Source organism: Rutilus rutilus (assembly GCF_951802725.1).
Source record: "Rutilus rutilus genome assembly, chromosome: 12".
NCBI lineage: Eukaryota > Metazoa > Chordata > Actinopteri > Cypriniformes > Leuciscidae > Rutilus > Rutilus rutilus.
The window spans coordinates 35,065,360-35,090,129 of NC_140217.1; the positions used below are offsets into that span (position 1 = coordinate 35,065,360).

The following is a 24,770-nucleotide window of genomic DNA, read 5'->3' on the forward strand; positions in this document are numbered from 1 at the left end:
CTTTTAGAAAGAGAATTTCCCTTTGTTGTGTCAGTCCTTAATTACTCATCCTCATGTCATTCCAAACCTGTAAGACTTTTGTTTTTCTTTTTGATGAAATCTGAGAGCTTTCTGTCCCTCCACTTTGACGCTTCAAAAAGTTCATAAAGAGATAGTAAAACTAATCCATATATGAATTGAGTGGTTTAGTCCAAATTTTCTGAAGAGACACGACCACTTTATATAATGAACAGGTTGAATTCATGCTTTTATTCATCAACTCACTTTACTCAATTTATGCAGTTATTCATCAACTCACACATCAGCTGTGGTGGTAAACGGAAGCTCAAGCAAGAACCAATGAGGTTAATTCTCCTGTTACGCAGCATGTTTGAGCTTCAGCAAGAACCAATAAGGTCCATTCTAGTGTTACACAGCACATTTGAGCTTCTGCTCAGTTTATATTTGAATAAAATCCTAAATTAAAACTTCCTCATATAATCATATAAGCTTCATCATATAAAGCGATCGTGTCTCTTCAGAAAATTTTAACCAAACCAATCGATTCATAGCCCTTCATAGCCCTGCAGAACATTAATCAGCAACTTGAAACATGAACCAATCAAAATAAAGCATTCTGAAATGGTATTACCATTGATTATAAGACATCATGTTTGCTGATAATAACGAATGTATGACCAATCAACATCTGCATCCTAGAACTGGAAGTTAGCATCTATAAACCATAGCAGCCAGGAAACATTAACTACAACAGCATATAAACATCCAGCAATGTGCTTCCTGCTCTGTGAATGGTTACTCCTCACAGAACAAATGAGATATCAAAGTCACCATCATCTGTCCTTGTCACACACACACACACGCTCTTACCCCCCATATGCTCCAAAAGTAAAGCTCCTCTTCCTGTGAGACATTCTTCTGTTTTCCCTCGACAGTCTCTTCACCTCCGTCTCTGTCTCAGACTCACTTGTTTTGTGCCTCTGTCTCAATGTGTGAGAGTGTGTCCCTCCTTTTCTGCTTCCTATCCCTCCTCTCTTCCCTCCCTTTCACTACCTGAGACAGAGGATCCACAGCTATGGGCAGGTGCTCGCTTTTCAAATGATGTCTTCACTTACTAGACACGTGATGAAAAGAACCAAGTGGTAAGTTCTTAGAAATATAAGTTGTAGAAATATGTATGACCCAAACCTAGCCATGATTAATAAAAAATAAACTATATAAAAATGTGTCTTTTTGTATGATTCAGCTCCCACAATATCATTCGATTTCATCATATTTTATGAACTAAGTGCTATATATATATATATATATATATATAAAATAAAAAATGTATATATATATATATATATATATATATAAGTTTGGGATGTTTTTAAAAGAAGTCTCTTATGCTCACTAAGGCTGCATATATTTGATTAAAAATACCAAAAATGTTGAAAAACAGCAAAAAAAACCCAATGTTGTTAAATATAATGACAATTTAAAATAACTGTTTTCTATTTGAATATGTTTTAAAATGTAATTTATTCCTGAGATGCAAAGCTGAATTTCAGCATCATTACTCCAGTCTTCAGTGTCACATGATCCTTCAGAAATCATTCTAATATGCTGATTTGCTGCTCAAAAAACATTCATTATTATTATCAATCTTGAAAACAATTGTGTAAAAAAAAATTTTTCAGGATTCTTTGATGAATAGAAAGTTTTATTTCATTTATTTGAAATAGATTTTTTTTTTTTTTGTAACATAAAAGTCTTTACTGTAACTTTTGATCAATTTAATGCCTCCTTGCTGAATAAAAGTATTGATTCCTTTTAGAAAAAAAAAAAAAAATTAATATATTTTTATATTGTAATACATATTTTCACACGGAATCCAAATTAATGTAGAAACAACAAAGACTGTCTATTTTAAATATTTGTAACACATTCTCAAGGTTTTTAGCCTTGAGACGAAAACTGTTTTTATGTTTTTTTTTCCATTAGCTGCTCAGGACAGCTACACACACACACACACACTGACATTTTTGCTTACAAAATAAAAATGACTTTAATTCAGACATTTAAAACATGTCTATTATAGAATGAATGTATAAAATGTATGTTTAACAACAACAAACAAAAGTCATGTGATTGTGTATATTTTTTGTGGTCGTATTGAACAATATCTTGTTCATAAAAACATCTCGTATATAAAAACAAATCTGTTCAACACTGGATATAAAGTTCTAATAAAACATTCCCACTGGCCCGGTACAACTGATGAAATTAGTCAGCATGATAAATTACATTCAATAAATTCAGACTAAACATACTAAAGCTTCTTCAATTAAAACTCAGTCGATAACTAGCTGTACTGTGACACTGTCACACATTTAAAACATCATTTTCTCAGGCAGACCTTTTAAAGACAACATATATAACCTTTGGTAACCTCAGGCTCAGATAAATGGGTGTTTACTGTATGGAAACATTGGCAACAGCACAATGTACTATCTCATCTCATCTCATATCAGCTGACGGAGAGCTCAGAGTAAATAAACATCTTGTGCTTACTCGCTGCTCTTTCTCTCAATTAGTTAAAAATAACATTGGTTGTTAAAAAATCTTTTTTATTTTTAACTTAATAGTAGGATGACTTTTACTACGGTAACAATCCATTACTCTTTTATAGCTCATTAAACTTGAATCTCAGTTATGTTTCATTAAAATTTGTCTTAATGCTTCTCATAAAACTCTTTAGGAAAAGAAAAATAGCACTACCCATAATTGCCTGTGCTGTGCCAGTTGAGCTAGCCCCCAATCCTTCATCACTAAAACACCCTAAAATGAGTCTAAAACAATCAAAAGTGACCCAAGGTGACATCCAAAGTCAGCTCAGTAAAAGAGATTATTTTATCCGTTGGGTGGCAGATACTGTCATGACCTGAGAGACGGACGACGGCTTGTGTCTTTGATACAGGACATTTTATAATCACTTTGGGGTCGGACCGTCAGAGACAAAAACCATTAGGGCTCTTCTTCTACAGCTAATGCTGAAAGGTGACCATTCATTTTTAAAGGGATGTCTCTTCAGAGAGTCTCATTTATCGGTGGGTATTACTGTTTGCTTAAAGCTGCAGTCCGTAGCTTTTTTGGGTTAAAAATTATCCAAAATAAATTTTTGAGCAAGAACATAACCAGCCAGTGTTCAACACTATCTGCTTGCCTTAGCTCGATTCAAAACGGTAAGCTTGTAATAATGTTTTTAATAGAGATGCACCGATTACAATTTTCTGGGCCGATTCCGATTTCCGATTTTTCATTAAGTTTGACCTGCCGATACCGATTTTAGCCGATTCCGATTTCATTTTTTCTAACCACTTTACAGCACACACAAATATTTATTTTATATATTTTCTGTAATAGAACATTTTACAATTTGCATAGTAGGCTACATATTTTTTTGAACAGATAAACGCTATAAAATAGAACTATATAAATTACTCCAGGTGTGGGTAATTCACACACATCTAAAGTGTTATGGAAGAACCATTTCCTTTTCACATTCAATATCCAATAATTTTTATATATATGTATTTAGCAAACTAAACTGTATGAAAACAGGGAATGGCAATAAAATAATATATAAATAAAAAATAAAATAAATATAGCCTTGCAGTATAGGCTAAAGATATTTCTCAAAGCACACACACACACACACACACACACACACACACACACACACACAGGCCTATTGCAATCACTTGTACAAACTGAATAATAAAACAAGTTTAAATGGGTACATTTTCTATAAATATTAGTCTTCGTTTTCTTTTCTGACATAGCCTACTGCAGTTCTTGTTAAAACACGCAAATTCTGTGCATTTTGGGCACTTTTTTTGTGAAACCCTATTTAGGCTATTTTGTCCATCAAAAGTGTGCTTTCCCTTTAATTGAGCGTGAGCAGTGCAGCAAATAGACTCGGTGCCGAAACACGCGCTTCACTGCTCGCGACGCTCCTGCTTGACGCTCACGCGCTGCTCCTGCTCCCGTTGTGAATGCACTCATTGATTAACATGCACACCAAAAAAAAATACGCGCTTGAGGTCTGAACGGACGTAATTCACGAGGTTTCCTACATGCGTGTTCCGTGTGCACGCGTGTGATGCTGATGTTGCGCGATGTTAATCATGGCGCCCGAGTGCATTTGACCGGCATAAAATCGGCATTTGTCAGACTGACCGGCCGGTCGCCGGTCACGGCCGATCACGTGAAAATCGGCCAATTCCGGTCACCAGCTGATCAATCGGTGCATCTCTAGTTTTTAATTCCAGTGGGACTGGTGGATTCCCATGGGAAATTTGAGCATGTCTTTGCGTCATTACGTCACATCTGTACACATAAAGAAGGAGTCTCGTCTAGTAGGCTATATTGCGAGTGAGGATGTCGGAGGTGGAGATTTATAGCCTTTTCTCACAGCACTTGATTTAAACTTATCAATTCGATGGCGGATCCAGAAAGGTTCAAACGACAATCACCAGGAGATTCACCCGCTGTAAAACGCGAAAGACTTCGGACTTCGGAGAAAAAAAGAGACTGTAACCGGGCTCATGCGAAAACAAGGATAAATATCGGAAGGGCATTAAATGTAGTCACGCAATGCTGATGTTGTTAACATTAACAATTTGAGAACAAAGTATAATTTGCACGGTTTGACGTGATAGGATAAGCGATCGTTAGATTTAATCGGCGCGATTTACTGCAATGGTTTTTTCCCCTTAGTAGGGCAGAACAAAATTGGATGATACTTACTTGTTCAGACGACATTTTCCAGTGAAAATTCTTATGTTGGTCATACTTCCAAAAAAGTAGAATCTGTGATTGCGAATGACAGGATCCACACCGGCACGGCGACTGACAGCCGCACATTCTCCTCAAAACATTGGATTCATCCGCGCTGTGCCGTGCCGAGGCACAACCCACGTAAAGTTGATAATTCCGCGAATAACCGCAATTGCAGATTTCGAACAGAGATGGCGACAAAGAGGAAAAACTGCGAACTGCAGCTTTAAGATCATGTGATAGTATCAGTAGGTAAAATAATAGACACAGGGCATAAAATGAACATTCACCAAGCGCCAAACAAGAGTAAAAATCAAGTATGGTGAGTATATAAAACAGTGTCAATTGCCAGTTGGTCGGTAAAATAAGTATGAATTATAACAACGCAAAGTTGCAACCCAGAAATCCGCGTCTCAGACAGCACGCGAAAACAGAATTGAGCTCTCTTGCACATCTTCTTGCGCTTGAACAGACATATTCAAACAAAATTGTCAAAATGACTGTCCTGGCACGTATCCTCGTAAACATACTCAGTTATGTCTTAAGTGAACGTAAACAGTTGAGAAAGAAAACGCATGTGTGACAGTATATTGAATCCATGCATTAGCTCTTAAAGTGACAGCAGCCTAAAAATCCTGCTGCTGTCTTTTTAAAATTTTAATCAAACAAAAGACAAAGAAAAATCACTCATTGCTCTTGACTGAATAACTTTTGTAACTTTAATAAGGACTGATCTAGATGTTTCATGGCTGAAAAAAATATATATTTTTGGCCGGTAAATTTTCTTAAGTCACCAGCCATTGGCAGGTTTGGCCCTGAATAGGCATATCCTATAAAATAACATATTATACATATAACGTGCATGTTCAGTTTTCTGTGTTCTGTTCATGTTTGCCATTGTTCCCTTTGCTAGTTTGTCTCCATTGTGCATGATTGTCTAATGTACGCGTTTCAGGTTACGTTAAATATCCCTGTGTATTTAAACCCTCTGTTCATTCAGTTTCTTTGTCCGGTATCGTCTGTTAACATGGTTATGTTTGAAGGATTATTGTTCCTGTTATCTCCTGCGTGTTCCTGGTTTAATTAATAATTAAAGACTTTATTTGTGATATTCCTTCGTAGTGCGCTCATTATAGCCACTCAGCCCGTGACATATAGGCCTATATGTATATGCTAAAGGCTATATATATATATATATATATATATATATATATATATATATATATATATTATATATTATATATTATATATCACTGTATATACTCCCTGGCCACTTTAGGTACACCTGTTTAGCTGCTCATTGATGTAAATACCTAATCAACCAATCACATGGCAGCAACTTATATGGTCAATGCGATCTGCTGAAGTTCAAACTGATCATCAGAATGGGGAAGAAAGGTGATTTAAGTGACTTGAACATGGCATGGCTGTTGGTGCAAGACGGGCTGGTCTTAGTATTTCAGAAACTGCTGATATATTGGGATTTTCACACACATCCATCTCTAGGGTTTACAAAGAAAGGTTAAAAAAAAAGAAAATACCCAGTGAACAAAAGTTATAAGGGCAAAATTGCATTGTTGATGCCAGAGGTCAGAGGAGAATGGACAGACTGGTTCGAGCTGATAGAAAGGCAAAAGTAACTCAAATACAACGAGCTCTGTAGAAGAGCGTTTCTGAATGCACAACATGTCTAACCTTGAAGCAGAAGAGCTACAGCAGCAGAAGACACACCGGTGCCACTCCTGTCAGCTAAGAACAGCAAACTGAAGCTACAATTCGCACAGGCTCATCAAAATTGGACAATAGAAGATTGGAAAAACATTGTCTGGTCTGATGAGTCTTCATTTCTGCTGCGGTATTCAGACGGTAGGGTCAGAATTTTGTAAAAACAACACGAAAGCATGGATCCATCCTGCCTGGTATCAACGCTTCAGGCTGGTGGTGGTGGTGTACGGTAATGGTGTGAGGGATATTTTCTTGGCACACTTTGAGCCACTCAGTACCAGAGCATCAAACGCCACAGCCTACCTGAGTATTGTTGCTGATCATGATCATCCCTTTATGACCACAGTGTCCCCATCTTCTGATGGCTACTTCCAGCAGGATAACAAGCCATGTCACAAAGCTCAAATCATCTCAAACTGGTTTCTTGAAAATGACAATGAGTTCACTATACTCAAATGGCCTCCACAGTCACCAGATCTCAAGCCAATAGAGCACCTTTGAGATGTGGTGGAATGGGAGTTCCCTTACGAGAACGTTCTCTCGTACTGCGTTGCAAACGCTGTGGGAAAACTCCTTTTCTCGAGAATATTGAAGCCTTTATTTTAAAACGCATTGCTGCAGCATAAGCGAGAGCATCAGGCTCGCGCGAGCTAGCTGATAGGCTATGCTGCATGCAACTGCACGAACCAATGGCGAGAGAGCAGAGGCGCACGAACCAATCAGAGAGCTTGGCGCCCTGCCATACTCGAGCGCGCCAAATAGGGCGTGGCAGAAGAGTATAAATACAGAGAAATCTCGCCATAAAACAGATCTAATCTCCTTCAGCTTCGAGACTCACCTCTTCGCTGAAATCTCCAGAGAGAAGCCGCTCGTCGTTGAGAAGCCCTTCAGCGGAACAGCTTCAGGTTTTGGCAGATCATCCTCGCAGATCGCCGGCTGAGCGTTTCCCTGTGGCATCCGACGAGTATCCTTTTTGCACTATCTAAAAGAGCATACCGCTGTTTTCACAGCGCGCGAACAGCGTTGTTTCAAATGTCTGTTTGCGAGTCCTGCGGGGTTTCCCTGCATGTGTCTGACAGACACACACTGTGCGCGGTCTGTCTCGGTCCTGAGCACACCGAGGCAGCGCTCACTAAAGGCGGCTGTCCACACTGCGACAGCATGACCATGGCGGTTCTCCGGTCACGTCTCGCCCTCGCTACTTCAGAGGGCGAACCCGCTTCACTTCCGTCTTCGGCGCCCCACGAGCCCCGTAGGAAGAAGCGACGAGATCAGAGGATCCCCGAAAGCGGTGAGGTTGAAGAGCTCACGCCGGGTCTCTCCCCGCGTGCTTCACCCGCCTCCCAATCCCCGGTTCTGTTCGCGAGAAGCGACCAACGCCCCTCTCTCGAAGCGGCGGGACTCGTTTCTTTTGGCGGATCGGCGGATGAGGATGACGCTGTTTCTGTGGCGGCATCCGAGAGCGAGGAATGGTCGGGCTCTGTGGACCCCGCCCCCTCTTCTCTGAGCGATCGTCCTGACACACGTGCGAACATCGACGCCGAACTTTTCCGTGTCATGTCTCGCGCTGTCGACGAACTAGGACTCAACTGGCTTTCCCCAGCTGAACCTGCAAGAGGCCGCCTCGACGAGTGGTACCTGCCGGGCCGCCAACAGGCCCCCCGTCAGCGCGCCGCTCCTTTTCTGCCGGAGGTCCACGAGGAGCTCACTAAAAGCTGGCGCGCGCCCTTTTCAGCGCGAACGCGCGCTTCCGCTTCTCACACGCTCTCCTCTGTCGACGGCGCTGAAGAGAAGGGCTACGTGTCTCTTCCCCCCATCGAAGAAGCGGTCGCCGTCCATTTATGTCCTCCCACTGCAGGCAGTTGGAGGTCTAAGATGACGCTGCCGTCTAAGCCCTGCAGGGCCACTTCAGCTTTGGCCGCCCGTGCCTACGCCACCGCTGGCCAAGCTGCCTCGGGGATTCACGCCATGGCCACACTTCAGGCGTTCCAGGCCAAACTCCTCCGCTCCATGGATGAGTCAGGCCCTCTCCCGGACACCCTGAAAGACCTCCGTAGCGCTTCAGACTTGGCGCTTCGGGCCACGAAGACCACCGCTCAAGCTCTCGGCCGCAGCATGGCCAGTTTGATTGTGCTTGAGCGCCACCTGTGGCTTAACTTGACGGAGATCAAGGACGCAGATAGAACCGCCTTCTTAGACTCTCCGATCTCCACATCTGGTCTCTTCGGCCCATCTGTCAATGGCTTCGCGGAGCGCTTCACCGAAGCACAGAAGGCTTCTAGTGCTATGAAGCACTTTCTCCCCAAACGCTCCAGCTCGGCTTCACGGCGTCCCAAGAGCGCGCCGCGGCCAGAGAAGTCAGTTCCTCAGGTTCATCAGCCCCGCCCAGCGGCTGAGACCGGTCAGCGCTTAAAGCCAGCGAAACGTTACCCTTTCCCTAAGCGCCAGGGACCCAGACCGAAGCTCACGCTCGACCTCGAGCCGAAGAAGCCGTCCTAACCGGCAGAAAGAGGGGTTCATGTCCCGCCGCGGCCGGACCAGCCCCGAAGATCGCTCGAACACTGCTCACAGCCCCCTCTTCAGTTCAGGCGGCTGGAGTAGTTTTAAATGCAGAAATAGGGCCTGCTATCTGTCATGCACCTCTGCACACAAACGCTGTTTTAACAGCGACCCACAAAAAGCACAAATCGAGCAAAATTTCACTTTCATGTCTAGTCGAGCCCCCGTCTCCGGGCGCTCAGTCTTCAGATATGATCATACCTCTGGTTCATCGGGCTCTGGCATGGCAGGCCATACCCGGAGTCTCAGAGTGGGTAATGAACATCATAAAGCGCGGTTACTCGCTTCAGTTCTCCCGCAGACCACCACGCTTTCGAGCGGTTATTCAAACTTCAGTAAGGAGCACACTAGTTCATGTCCTCCGCACCGAAGTACAGGGTCTGCTGGCAAAGGGGGCTATCGAGAGAGTTCCCGCTGCACTAAGCGAGTCAGGGTTTTACAGCCGTTACTTCCTCGTTCCGAAGAAGGACGGCGGCTTAAGACCCATTTTAGATCTCAGGCATCTGAACAAAGCCCTCATGACACGGCCGTTCAGAATGCTTACAACCAAACACATCCTGGCGCAAATTCGCCCAGGCGATTGGTTCTTTTCAGTGGATCTAAAAGACGCGTACTTTCACATCCAAGTGAACCCCCACCACAGGCCATTCTTGAGATTCGCCTTCGAGGGGCAGACATACCAGTACACAGTTCTACCTTTTGGACTGGCACTGGCACCTCGTACGTTCACGAAATGCATGGATGCAGCTCTCTCCCCCCTGAGACAGCGGGGAATGCGCATCCTGAACTACCTCGACGACTGGCTCATTTTGACTCAGTCAGAGGCGGAGTCCAATACTCACAAAGCCTGGCTTCTCAGTCATTTAGAATGCCTGGGGCTCAGGGTGAACTTCTCCAAGAGTATTCTGTCCCCCAGTCAGCGTATTACGTTCCTGGGAACAGTTCTAGACTCCGTACTTATGAGAGCGTGGCCCACTTCTACCCGCGCTCTCTCAATCCAACAGCTCGCCGCGTCGTTCACGAAGGGCACTCATGTACCCCTTCGAACGTATCAGAGGATTTTGGGCCTTATGGCTTCGGCAGCTTCAGTACTCCAACTAGGTCTACTGCGCATGCGTCCTCTTCAGCTGTGGCTAGCACCTCGGGTACCCCCTCACGCTTGGCGTACAGGTATCCTGAACATCAGGGTGGACCAGCATTGCATTCTAGCACTGGCCCCTTGGATGAACGCCAGCTGGTATCAGCAGGGCGTGAGCATGGGAGTGGTCTCAGAAAGGAGGGTCATTTCGACAGATGCCTCCAACTCAGGTTGGGGAGCCCTGTACGAGGGCAGGCCTGCCTCCGGCCTCTGGTCGAGCTCGGAGAAACGCCTACACATAAACTGCCTCGAGATGAGAGCAGTTTTTCTGGCCCTAAAAACCTTCCTTCCACACCTGGTAGGACACCATGTCTTGGTCCGGACGGACAACATGTCAGTGGTGTCCTACATAAATCGCCAGGGCGGTCTCAGATCCCGCAATCTGCTCGCCATAGCTACCCAGCTGCTACTTTGGGCTCAAACCAATCTGCGCTCGCTCAGAGCAGCTCACGTGCCGGGCACGTTGAATACAGGAGCAGACATGCTCTCTCGGGGCAACGTTCCCCCAGAGGAATGGTCTCTCCACCCCCAGACAGTTCTCCTATTATGGGAAATCTTCGGACAGGCAGAGGTAGACCTCTTCGCCTCAGAAGACAACTGTCACTGCCCAATCTTCTTTTCGAAGAAAAAGGACGCGCTGGCCCACGACTGGCCCAATCGTCCCCTTTACGCGTTTCCTCCGGTCTCGATGCTGCCTCAGGTCATCGAACGGATCAGGAACACGGGGTGTGCGATCCTCTTGATAGCTCCTCTCTGGCGGTCCCAATCTTGGTTCCCAGAGCTGATGCAGCTGTCAGTTTCAGACCCTTGGCCAATTCCTCTGAGGAGCGACTTATTGGCTCAAGCGAACAGAAGGATATGGCACCCCCGTCCCGACTTGTGGGCCCTTCATGCCTGGCCGCTCAACGGCTACCCCAGGACCTCCCAGAGGGCGTCCTGAATACTATTCTGGAGGCTAGAGCTCCGTCTACTAGACGTCTCTACCACCTTAAATGGTCAGTGTTTTCCAGCTGGTGTCAGGCTCGAAACCTCGACCCTCACTCTTGTGAAGTACCGTTGGTTCTTTCCTTTCTCCAGGAGCTGTTGGACGCGGGACGTTCCCCGTCCACACTCAAAGTTTACGTGGCAGCCATCGCGGCTTTTCACGTTTTGGTGGCTGGCTCTTCTCTGGGAAAATGCGACCTTATTGTTCGCTTCCTTAAAGGAGCCAGGAGGCTCAACCCGCCTCGGCCTCCCTCAGTGCCGGCCTGGGATCTTTCTCTGGTTCTACGGGCCCTCAAGGGACCCCCCTTTGAACCCTTGGGGTCCACGGACCTAAAGTCCCTTTCCCTGAAAACTGCTCTGTTACTGGCACTGGCGTCAGTCAAAAGAGTAGGGGACTTACATGCGCTTTCCATAAGCGCTTCCTGTCTTGAGTTTGGCCCCAACGACTCTAAAGTCCTTTTGAAGCCAAAACACGGTTACGTGCCTAAGGTGCTCTCTACTCCGTTCAGAGCGCAGGTAATTTCGCTGTCGGCCCTCCCAGTTTCGGGAGAAGACAGTGATGCTCATACACTCTGCCCTGTTAGAGCGTTGAGATTATACTTGGAGCGTTCGGCCTCGTTTAGGCAGTCCGAACAGCTCTTTGTCTGTTTCGGGGGCCGAACCAAAGGGTTGCCGGTCACGAAACTCACGCTATCCAGATGGATAGTTGATGCTATTGCTTTAGCATACACCTCACTGGGCCTTCCTTGCCCCATGGGTGTCAGAGCTCACTCCACGAGAGGCATCGCCTCCTCGTGGGCTTGGACTAGTGGTGTCTCTATTGAAGACATTTGTGCGGCGGCAGGCTGGTCAGCTCCGTCCACATTTGCGAGATTTTATAACTTAGAGGTCCCTGCTTTACAAGCACGGGTTCTCTCAATCTAACCTCGGCTCTCCGATCCGGGTTAAATTTCTAAGTTGTATGGGAACTTTACATGGGCTGGCCCCTTTCGCCCTAGCCTATGTACACACCAAGTATCTTTAGACCCGATGTTCTGGTCTGTGGTATTCTGGCTACTTTCTATCCCGGAAATTCCTGGATTAGAGTAGCCACGAGACTTAGCACGGCGTTTTAAAAAGTGTTCCCACAGCGTTTGCAACGCAGTACGAGAGAACATTCTCGTAAGGGAACGTACTTGGTTACTTACGTAACCTCGGTTCCCTTAGAGATAAGGGAACGAGTACTGCGTTGCCCTGCCGTGCTATCCTCGAACATCAGGTATTTTCGTTCAGTCGATTAGACCTGTTTTATGGCGAGATTTCTCTGTATTTATACTCTTCTGCCACGCCCTATTTGGCGCGCTCGAGTATGGCAGGGCGCCAAGCTCTCTGATTGGTTCGTGCGCCTCTGCTCTCTCGCCATTGGTTCGTGCAGTTGCATGCAGCATAGCCTATCAGCTAGCTCGCGCGAGCCTGATGCTCTCGCTTATGCTGCAGCAATGCGTTTTAAAATAAAGGCTTCAATATTCTCGAGAAAAGGAGTTTTCCCACAGCGTTTGCAACGCAGTACTCGTTCCCTTATCTCTAAGGGAACCGAGGTTACGTAAGTAACCAAGTACGATTCTCATCATGGATGTGCCGCCGACAAATCTGCAGCAACTGCATGATATCATCATGTCAATTTGAACTTAAATCTCTGAGGAATGTTTCTAGCACCTTGTTGACTCTAAGCCACAAAGAATTGAGGAAGTTCTGAAGGCCAAAGGGAGTCCAACCCACTGTTTCAAGGCAAAATCTTACAGCTTACAGTTACATTTTTAATTGCTTGTTTTGTGGCATTGCTACTGTTCAGGACATTTATATGAACATACTCGCCCTGAACGTTAATAAATTAAAAAATCGGATATGCAGAGCTGCTCTCACTGTCTCAATGTTCTCTGTGAGGATACATGGAGGTAGAAACAGGACTATTTACTTTGGTTAATCTATGAACAGCTGATACAGGAAGGGCACCAGGAGATTAATTAGTCTTTAACAGTCTCTGTCACACACACACACACACACACACACACACACACACACAATTAAGAACAGGTCGAAAAAGTCCTTTAAAAGAACAAACAGCATGGTGCCTGAAACCTGAGATGTTCAGACACACATGCTTTTAGTAACATTTATCAACTGATCTGAATTAAGTTGGACAGTATTTTTCTATAAACATGTCTAAATGAAGGCTATGGGCTGAAGTGGTTTCTGTTGAATTTAATGGAGTGGGTTATCTGAATTCAGGCCTGGGCAGTAAGTTCCTGAAAAGCTTAAAGTGTAAAGCAGAAATGTGGCAGAAATGGATTTGGATCAGCACTGCCACCATGTGGTACTACACTATCAATGCACATCCCATAATTCAACACACCACACTACAGTACCACATGTACAAACAAAGATAAATCAGTCTTCAATTATAATGTTACTTCATTTGTGCGAGCCCACGCAACCACACATGCACACATGCTCCTACTCAACCTAAGTGTCACCCAATAATGGAAATTCTGTACAAAATTGGAATGTTTGGATTGGAATGACATGAGGGTCAGAATTTACATAAAAGCTTCACATATAATGGCAAAGTACAGGTACTTATAGGCCATGTACACACTGTAAAGTTTCAGGAGGACAACCGCGTTAAAAAGCAGGAGTGAGTCACCTAAATTATTGTTCTATGCATACAGAATACGACTTAGTCCCAAAATTGCGATGATTGACACTGTGGTAACCATAGTAAAGTTTTCGCATCTCACGTGTTTAGTATCTGCTATTCTGACCAAAGAAATATTAAAGCAACAAAAAAAAAAAAATTTGTTCATTACTGTATGTTCAGCCATTTTAACTAAAGCACAGTTGACGGGAATCATCATGTTTTGCTTTGGAAAGACTGCTTTACAGAGCACGCTCTTGCTGTGTTGCCATGGCTTGTCGCTCATAAAGCAATTGAGTTTACATTGTTATTAAAGTGAGCAGGTGCGGGTCACGACATTTTGTTCTTATTTTCAGCATAAAGCATTTGGATTTTTTTTTTGGCTTATTGCGGGCTTGTTCTTGTTCGCAGTTTTTCTAGTACGGCAACAAGAATGAGTCAAGGTTCGTACCGCTTTCCCTGTGATTTCTTTCACCACACCGTCCGCATTTCTGATGCATGTTAAAATACGTCATTAACAACCAGTTGTTCAGTTCGGTTCAGTACACACTGCATAGAATTTTAGTAAATGTAGCAAATTGTTACTACCTGCATTTTTCAAGAGCTAATTCGAATCCGATTGCCACCCCCGTAAATTACAGAATTTTAAATAAATAAATAAAATGTATTTATTAAGGATTAAGCACTGAAAGTTTAACTGATTACAATTAAATGTAGACTCCTGAGTTGGTGAGAGTAGAAGTGTTGTTGAATGAGGTTTGATGACTACCATCTGCTCAATGTCAGGTGTGGTTACCTGGCAACAAGTATCATTGTCTTCTGCGAGATACAACACTATAGACCTTATTCAGAGCAGCGCCATGACTGGTATGAAAGTGAGGGATAAACTGTGAGGCTGTGAGGGATAAACAGTGTTTTCAAAGGCATCAGCTAAAAAAGCTGTTTAAAGCTCCTAGATCACTAATTTTCCACAGCTCATGTTTTCTGGAGTTTTTTGTCAACTGTAATTTCTTGAGCAGAACCTTCCAAAAACACAATAAATAAATAATAGTAAAACCCACTGAAGATATGTACGTCTATCCCTCACAACCCTGCTTTAATTCACGTAAAAAAAAAAAATCAAAGATGGCGCTGCTGCGAATAAGGTCTATTCTCTCTTTCAGCACTTTAGATAGCGACGGACAATCATATGCGAACACACTGGTGTGTGTGTTTCTTTTCCAAGAGCGCATGTTATTTACCAAGTGCGGCGTGAACGACTACAGCATGTGTTCTCGACAGCAACACATCAATTTACAGCTGCTATCTGCTAGGAAGAAAATCCCTGCACACAAGTTTTCACGGAGTGCTTATGAGAGACAGACTGCCTCAGGCTGTCAATGCCGGGAGTCAACCTTATACCAATCAAATAACCTCCATCTGAGCAAGGTTCCAGCATCTCTCTTCCTGCAATGTTTTTAACATAACAGACAAGGCGAGTGGTGTTTGCTAAGGCAAGCATTACTGTTGCTCACTGGTCATTTGATCACCTAAAGCAACTTGTCACGCATCATCTGTCCTAAGCACATGAATAATTCATGTGGCTAATAGTAATGCAATGGAGAGTTTAGTATGGGGGAAAATCTTCTAAAAATCAAGTTCATTCCTTAAAGCGACCATGAGGATTGTGTAATTCTCCCGGTTAAGTTCCTCCCCATTTCGGGAATCTGCGTGTTCATGTTTCGCTACAGCTTGCCTACTCCCTATGTGCTCAGATTTAGATTTAGATTTAGCTCTTCAGTGAGATCTTCAAAGCCGTTTCATGGCTTACTGCTCGGGTTGACCGATCTTAGCCAGCGTGTTGTTCTGTTTGACCGATTTCTCCCCCCCAACTGTGTGTCTGACCTCCAGATGAGCGAGCATTGCCGGCAGACCGAGGCTGCTTGAGACATCACAGTCGAGCAGAGCGTGTGCGAGCGAGAGGGAAAGGGAGATAAGAATGTGTCACAAAGAATGTGTTTCAAAGTGTGAGAGTGAAATACTGTGTGCATATGTGTGTGTGTCTGGGTAAAATCTGCAGTAAATGAGGCTTGGTCTAGACTCACACAATGACCCTCTTCAATCGAATAGGAACACCATTACTGAGTGTTTTCTATGCAGCCTAAGTGAACCTGTCTGCATAAATGCATTTACAATAGAGAGACAGCGTGGTTATAGAGATAGTCCCAGAGGAAAATCTTGAGCTATTTCAAAGCTCAGGAGACTTTTCATTTATATTTCATTTAAAGTTTGTCTCAGAGGTTTCTACTAAAATTCATTACAAATAGAGACAACTGAGCTATAAAATGAGTTCATACTGACATCTTTGTTTGCAGACTTTTCTGAAGGAAAGAATCATCAAAAATATGATATAATTAATATCTCAACTTTCTCCAAGACAGCACAGAATCGACTTCTGGTTCTGTGATTTTTCCCTTGAGAAAAAGACCAAATGTGTCTCTCAGAAGAGATGTCTTTAGATGTGTTCACACTTGGCATGTTTGGTTCAATTAAAACGATCTCTGGTGCGATTGCTCTGTTAGTGCGGTTCATTTGAATAAGTGTGAATGCTGCCATCCGAACCCTGGTGCGCACCAAACAAGTGGATCTAGACTGCTGAAAAGATGGGTCTCGGTCTGCTTCCAAACTAATTCTGGTGCGGTTCGACTGAAATATGAATGCAACACGGACCAAAGACATGTACAGTAAACGAACCAAAACAGGACGTGACGTCACGAGATGCGACCCTAAAACGGACTGAATGCTCAAGCATACCCGTTTTTCTAGTCATAGTCGTGATGTTGTCCTTCACAGTTCGGAACAGGCATCAGAACCACGTCTTCTCACAGCAGATCTTTGTTTGTGTGTGTGTGACAGAGGGATTCCTGCTGCTGTTTTGACTCCTTTACACATTTTATAAGCTCTTCAGCTCCATCATATACCATCATGTACACACATACAGTGAGCGCATTTAGCCCACCACACAGCATTTGGATGTTCGCCAATTTCCGTCGCAAAATATACGTCATAAAAGCCTTTTTTTTTTATCTTTAGGTTTGTGTGTTAAAAATGACAGTGTGAACGCTAAGTGAACCAGGATTAAATGTATCATTTTCTTTTTTGGTCCAGACCAAAAGAACTGAACTACAAGTATGAAAACACCCTAAGTGTGCTTCATTTGTGCTCAGAAAAGTCAGAGTTCGAAGTGAACTCAAACATCAACTTCTTCCACGACCATTATATTATTTATTTAGAGTTATGCTATCTTTATTACTTTAAAGTCAAGTCAAGCGACGCCACCTTTATTTATATAGCGCTTTGTAAAATACAGATAATTTCAAAGCAGCTTTTACAGTGATTTTATAGCTCTATACTCCAGATGTATGTAAACCATAGTGTCAATTGTCTTTTATTTATCCTAAGGAACATTAGGGACAACGTTCATCTTTAAAAGAAACATAACTGAGGACTCGTTGCAAATCTAAGCATTTTTCTCTAAGTTCAAAATAGAAACAAGCATATCTTTAGGGCAAACGTCTCCATCTGCTCTCAATATTATAATCTCATTGCTGCCTGAAAGGAACAATGGCATTTTTATACTACAGGATTAGCTCAAAGGAGATAAAACAAGAAAAGCATTACAGGTAGTTATGAAAATAGGAGGAGACAGAGGGAAAGAAAGAGTTAAGGAACCCTGCAGCAAGCATCTTGTCATAATTGTGTTGGCACGTCCGCTCCTGGCGAAGTCTGCAATGTCGTGTCACCAAATGCCAGTGTTGCTATGACAGAAACAGCCTGGCAGGATTGTCAGCATTTCTCCTGTCCATCAATGGTCATTCTCTCCAAAATATGGACAAAAAGTGATCCTTATATATGCACATACCTGTACAGTAGCTATCACAGTGACTGTTGGAAATATCTAGGTTGTATTAACACAATCATGCTCCAAACGCTGACTTCTGTTCTAATACAATGACATATGGGTAACGTTTCGATTCATCTAACCAAACGTGCTCCAAATGGGATGAGAATGACTTGAGGGTCTGAGTTTTGAAACCGTTCAGATGGCTAGGCATCTGTCTCTTTTTGGCAGTTTAAACTGGGAACATAGCGACACTGCGAACAAATGTATTTCACACACGATTTTCATATTTGAGCCAGAAATAATGAACTTCTACCAGTCAGACTTAAAAGTCCAAAACTAATGTGTGTTTTTTTCCCTCTAAACCAACAGACAAAAATCTGTTCAAAAGTTGACAAAATTGAAAAAGGTTAAGCTATACGCATGAAGGGTTGCACTAAGCTTATAGTATAAAGATAGCCTGACGTCGTCATACTCAGATTCTAGTCAGAATGTGAGTCTGATACTGCTCAATTGGGCTGTGATTAAGGGACGTGTTTCAACCGAACCAGGAATGAAAATGCCTCTGCAATCAATTGGATAGATCTACAACCAATCAGAGCAACGGAGTAAGTGACGTATGTTGAGCGACGCATAGTTGTCAACAGAACTCAACTGCACGCACACTGGAAGAAGTAGAAGAGTGTAAACGATCTTTGCCGGTGTGGTAAAAATAATTTAAGGACACACGGAGTACTTACCAACACGATCATCATTTTTGAGAGAAATAGTAAAGGCGAATGCATATATGAACAAGTTCTCCGTTTAGGATTAGAACTCGACAATACAGCAAACAAATCGAATTCAACCCAAGCGCTCTTTGGTGACGTGGATGATTACGTTACTGTTGATCATCTTTCCATCATCGTATAAAGCCCGCCCTGACAATTTGATTGGTCCAAACAGCTCTGGTTCAAGCATAGTTGCTCCACAACGGATCAAGTCCAGACCGAACTTCCCGACCTCAAATGTTGTGGGCGGGGCTAAGTTCAGCTGGCATCCAGGCTAGTATAAAGATGCATCTTGGGAGTGCTTAAGCATTCATACTGGCATATCTACAGTAGCACAACAAGACGGCATGGCAATTTGTCAGCAGTTAACAGTCAGCAGAGTCGAAATGTAACCCTGTGTCCTTCTGGACCATTAACCATTTTAAGCTGCCTGGATTGTGTTTTTCAAGGAATAAGCCATGGGAAGCTCTGCATTACAGTGATTTTAACACGGATAAGGGCTACTGTTGGGCACAAATCCAGGCAGAGTGCCTAAAACTACCTTAAAAGTGGTCAAATCATTGTATTGCACAACCACTTGTTTCTTGTTGCTTTTATAAAAAAACAGGAGCATCATTATGATATAAAACAAATAATCATTTTTATTATCAATAAAAAATTGTAAGTATCTTCTGTTGCTTCCGAAAGGACAGTACTAAATTAAATATATATATATATATATATATATATATATATATATATATATATATATTTTTTTTTTAATCAAATAAGAAACATTTGAACATCTTCGTCCTGTTCAAAAGTTTTCACCCCCTCTTGATGCTTTGCGTTTCCTTCTGGAGCATCAGTGAATGTTTGAACCTTTTTTTTAATAGTTGTGTTTGAATCCCTCAATTGTCCTCAGTGTAAATATATAGACCTCAATATCATACAAGTCACTGCTGGCAAGTGTTCAAATATGCAAAAGATGCTGGAAACTGAAGAATTTGCAGAACCTGAAGGATTTTCCTGAAGAACATTGGGCAGTTTAACTGCTCAGGACAAACAAGGGACTCGAGAACAACCATCACGAAACAAAAAAAACAGTTGTGGATCATCCATGCAGGTAATGACACACAGTATTAAGAATAAAGGATATGCTATTTTTTGTCTATATGGACTATTTGTAAACATCTTTCATGTAAAAAATATCTTATTCAGGACAGTACTAAATAAAAATAACAAGCATTTTATATGATCCCTCTTATTTTGTTAAAATAATTAACATTTCAGATTCAGCAAAGTGTAAACTTTTGAGCACGGCTGTATATAGGGGCCTTTAACCAATCATATTTTTGAGCTGGAACTATTATACTTTATCTTTCCATGTTTGTGTTTAGTCTACACTCTCGGTTCTATCATTTTTCATCATCAGCAAGAGTATGTGGCACTGCAAAATTGCATTTTTATATGCCAGTTGAGCGGCATCTAAAATGATCGGAGTAAACAAACAGCGTAAACAAATGGCGTAAACACTAGGATGTCTGATTGAAATGATTATGCCTGATTGTACACATACTGATTTATGCGCCACCTGGTGCTGTGAAAACAAGGAAATGTCAGTCTAATGTGTATATATGTGTGTGTTTGTGCACGTAAACATCATTCCACAACAACAACAAAAACATCAAGCAACTTCCCTATTTTTCACTCTCATGCTATTCCAAACTCACTCATTCCTGTTTTACTTTCTTTCTTCCGTGGAACAATCATCAGAATGTCATACTTACAACAGAAATAGATGGTGACCAGGGTAGTCAAGGTCCAAAAAAAGAAAACAGGCCATAACAAAATCATAAAAGCATGATAAAAGTACATATGTTTCAAGCTTTACAATACATATCTGCTGAAGTCATAAACAGTAGATTTGTGATCTGAAATTTGTCACTCGCTGATAATAAACGTTTTTAGTTTGATATCTGTGGTCAGCAATCACTTTAACTGTATGGAAAAGAACAGCTTTGAGATTATGCTATATCCTATAAGAGCTGCGTTCTATTGAATAACATAATTTGTGTGTGAACTCTCTCTTTAAGAAATAGACATTTGAGCAAACAAACAACATTTCATTCTGCACAAGGCAATTTACCAAAGCAGGACATAATTACACCACATATATCATATAATTAAACAAATGTACTTTCAGACTTGTAGCCTAACACTAATCACGTCCTTAATTATAAAAACAAACATTTCCAAACCTCCATGTGACCCCTGAGATATACTTAACACCATAATCAGAGTTATAATCACACAGTAGGACAATATGAATTTTTATAGTTCCTATAACTCTTGGTGGAAGTAACTGCAATTTGCCGTGTTTACACTACAGGAACTGGGAATGATTTTAGTTATGGGAATGCCTTTTGGGGGGACTAAATTAGCTCCTACTTCAGAGTAGGTTCTAACCCAGAACATTAGGAGAATAGGGGTGGAATAAAAAAATAATAATAATAAATCCGATCCATCGATGCATCGCGATTCTCTCTCCAACGATTCTGGATTGATTCTAAGAATTTCAAAATCATTCTGACCTTAGTTTTTAACCAGATGCGCGATAACACTGAGGGTGCTTTCACATTGAGGGTCCGGACCAAGGGCGAAAAATGATACTTTGTAGCATTTTTCAGGCGTTTTGGTTCCTTTTCACACCACACTGATCGCTCTGGTCCGGATCAGTTTATGAGTTGATAAAACGAACCAAAATGCAGTCACGTGACAACACCCACATCACTCGTTGGCCAGATTTGTCTTGAACGCACTTCCATAACTGCACTTCGATTGGTCAGAATTAACGTGCGGGAAAATTCCAACAGAACTCCCGGAAGCAAACAAAGAGGTGGAAAATCCGGCAGACAACACGCCGCTGTTTACTATGGAGAGGCGACTGCGTGCTGAATGTATCCCTGGTCATATTTTATTATATAGTTTGTCTACACCACTTTAGACAAACAATAATATTTGAGAATGAAGCAAGGATGCAGCTTCGAAAATAACGTTAATAATTTCTATCAGGCTCCGCACCTCCTCACAACTCCAAGTTTGTCCGCGAGCTGCCATGCTTTAAGTGCAAACTGTCAACAAACATTTCTCCTCATCCCATAATGCACAGCGCAGCTGACTACGGCAACTGGTTTAGTCCAAAATGAAACTCACTGACAGAACGCTGCTTTCAATTTCAAAAAGACTGTCTTAAGGATTATGTTTTAAGATTATGTTTTAAGGGATTAAACACACAGGACAAACCACATCTTATATTTCAAAAGAGAGCTGTGTGTGAATGCAGCTTATTAGATCTCCCGATGTCTATGATTTATCTATTTCAGGTTTATTTAACAGGGACAATGCACACTAATAATACATAAATAAATGTATAGTGTGCCAGAATTAGCCAAAAGGCTATTTTACATCTGCTGTCCCATCATCCCATGATGTCATAGTAACAATCAAACAACATTATGTGTAGTGAGTTGGCACACGTGATTTATGTTTTGAGCTTCAGAACTTCCGTTAAAGGGGTGGTATAATGACCTTTTCACAAGATGTAATATAAGTCTTTGACGTCCCCAGAGTGTGTTTGTGAAGTTTTAGCTCAAAATACCCCACAGATATAGCATGTAAAAATTGTCAGTTTTTGAGGGTGAGCAAAAACGCACCGTTTTGTGTCTGTTCCTTTAAATGCAAATGAGCTGCTGCTCCCGGCACAGAGGGCGGAGCTTTAACAGCTTGCATTCACATGGACATGCACTGAACATTTCTAAAACTTTTAGCCTTTTATGTTCAAACCGGATTCAGACAATGATGGAGAGACTCAAGAAGAGGTGACAACATGTAGAATGCAACAGGACGTTTCTGAATAGTTAGTTGATGAATTTATGTAGCTTATGTGTAGTTATCTTCTAGTCACTGATTAGCATATTCTGTCTTGATAATCTATAAATCGTGTTCAGGGGGCGGGGTTTATGTAAATTTTAGGGTTAGTGATGTCACTAACCCGGGAGGAATGTCGTGTAGTCCCTACCAGCCGTTTGTTGTAGTCCTTAAAAAGTGAATTCTTTAAAAGCAAATATCTCCCTTTGCTTTGAACTTTGAGCATTGTAACTTTGCAGATGTTGTTAATGCTCAAACAGCAACATTACACACTAACTAAAGTTAAAAAAGTGAAATCATAATCAACCACCCCTTTAAGGGAAAATAGTGAGCATCGATCCTCCATGGTTTTCACGGTGCATTGTGGGTCCAGGAAACAAACGTTTCAGGATTTTGCGATTGAGACCATTAAAATGGCCGACTCCCTGATCAGTGCCCTGAGTACTGAACTAGGGAGCAGATTGAGATGGCTCTGATATCCTGATGGCTAGTTCCTATAACTACCCAGTGTGAAAGCCCCTTATGTTACCACTGAATGTGACTGCGAGAACTATACAGCCGTCAGACTGGAACATAAGTGCTGCTGGCAGACGTCAAACAGATTCTGCATCCATATGACAGGGGAAAATGTTGCATGTAGGCTAAAGAAAACAGATTTTATGAGCTCTGCAGGGGTTTTCATGGAGCATGACATTAGCATGCTAGAAGCCGACAGGAATGATAGTGACAGGTGTTCTAGTTTATCATAGCCAGAGAGGTCAGAACATCAGTATAGGTGCAAGACAGATTAGTTAAATATTCTTCCTTTTCCAATAGATCTATAAATCTAATTCATACTTACTACATTTATGTAACTGCAATGAGAAAAAAGAAAACAAAAAAAACCTGACCATAATAATTGGTGAAAAAATGTGCCACTACAAAATCTTTTATTAGACCACATCTGAGTGATAACACTGCCATGTTTAATGTGTTTAAAGCATCTTAAATAGCAAACCTCCCTATTTTGCTTGAATTATGCTTTCTCCAACCCAGAAATATTCTTTCGGTTTTGATATAACACAAAAGACAAAGAGTTCTAATGGCTGTGATTCTTCACAGCAGGATGATTATCAGCATTTCAATGTCACAAGATATATCTTCCTGTAATGTGGCACTAACACTCAATTATAGTGTGGAAAAATGTGGATGTGTAGCAGTTTCTGAAGAGCTAGACCTGTATATCACTCGCCGGTCTGACACAGGCCTCAGAAACCGCAGTTTCCATTCTAGTACTGGTTTATTTATGAAGCCCGAAGGGGGGACATCTCAAGCACAGAGAGCATGATGGGGCTGGCTGGGACAGCATGATGAGATGAAGAGAGGATCGAGACTAATTTAATATTCCTTCTGTGAAGATGTTTTGGCCGAAGCCTGAGCCAACAGACAACGAGAGCCAGCTGTGATTAAAAAACAAACCTTGTCTTAATTGGTGCATCTGTCAAGAAATACAGGTCACATTTCACCTCAAATGATACTTTGCATAAAGAAAAGTCCCTTTATAGTTTTTTGCACTGTTGCACTATTTTAATGACTATTAAGCAGATTTATTCCCAATTCTCATTACTGTTATGGAGATGGAAAAAAAACTCATAATATGGATAAAAAAATGAATTTATATCTATATACGTTTAGATTATATATTTTATGCATACACACACACACAATTTCAATTATAAAGTAGGCTATACATCATGGTCATATTTGTTGCACTGAACATTACTTAATATATGTAAAATTGATTCCCATTTTAATAAAAAAATCTTTGTACTTTTTTTCATGTATTACAGAAATAAGAATTAACTTAATCTACCAAAATGGAACTATATGGAAATTGCACACAAAAAATAAATAAAAAAATCAATGCCACTAATAAAAAATAAAAAAATTATACTAAATATATTTAAAACACAAATACTACAAATAACATAAATATGTTTCTTGTCCTTCTGATTTTGGGGTGAAATATGATGGACACACATGGGATATATAGAGAAGCTCTCTTTTTTTACTATAATTTTACCATAATTCCAAGGTACAAACCTTTTACTCTGCCGTTCTGCTCTACATCCTGCAGGTCCTCAGGGATTGTCCGAGCAGCAGGAGTAAATCAGGTTTGGCCAATGCAATTTCTCAGGTGGAGAAAATAACTGATCTGCTGCCTTATTTCAAATGTCCACAGGTCAACAGTTCAATGGATTTACTCGCACAGTCAGCGGGATATTAATTTTTATTTTATTTTTAAACCAAAGCTAAAAAACTAAAATG

At 41.8% G+C, this 24,770-nt stretch overlaps 1 protein-coding gene across 7 annotated transcripts in view; it reads right to left on the bottom strand.

Annotated features, from left to right (window-relative positions):
- The window catches only part of rap1gapb (RAP1 GTPase activating protein b), a 94,024-nt gene that overhangs the window by 44,470 nt on the left and 24,784 nt on the right, over positions 1–24,770 (bottom strand). For 4 of the 7 annotated variants that reach the window (XM_084426040.1, XM_084426039.1, XM_084426036.1 and 1 more), the window contains exon 1: positions 871–973. The exons of the other annotated variants lie outside the window; for them this stretch is intronic. In XM_084426040.1, coding sequence (XP_084282166.1) covers positions 871–914 — 44 coding nt within the window. In that variant the 5' untranslated portion in view covers positions 915–973. Of the gene's footprint in view, positions 1–870; positions 974–24,770 lie in introns of those variants that run through there. 7 annotated transcript variants of the gene reach the window in all.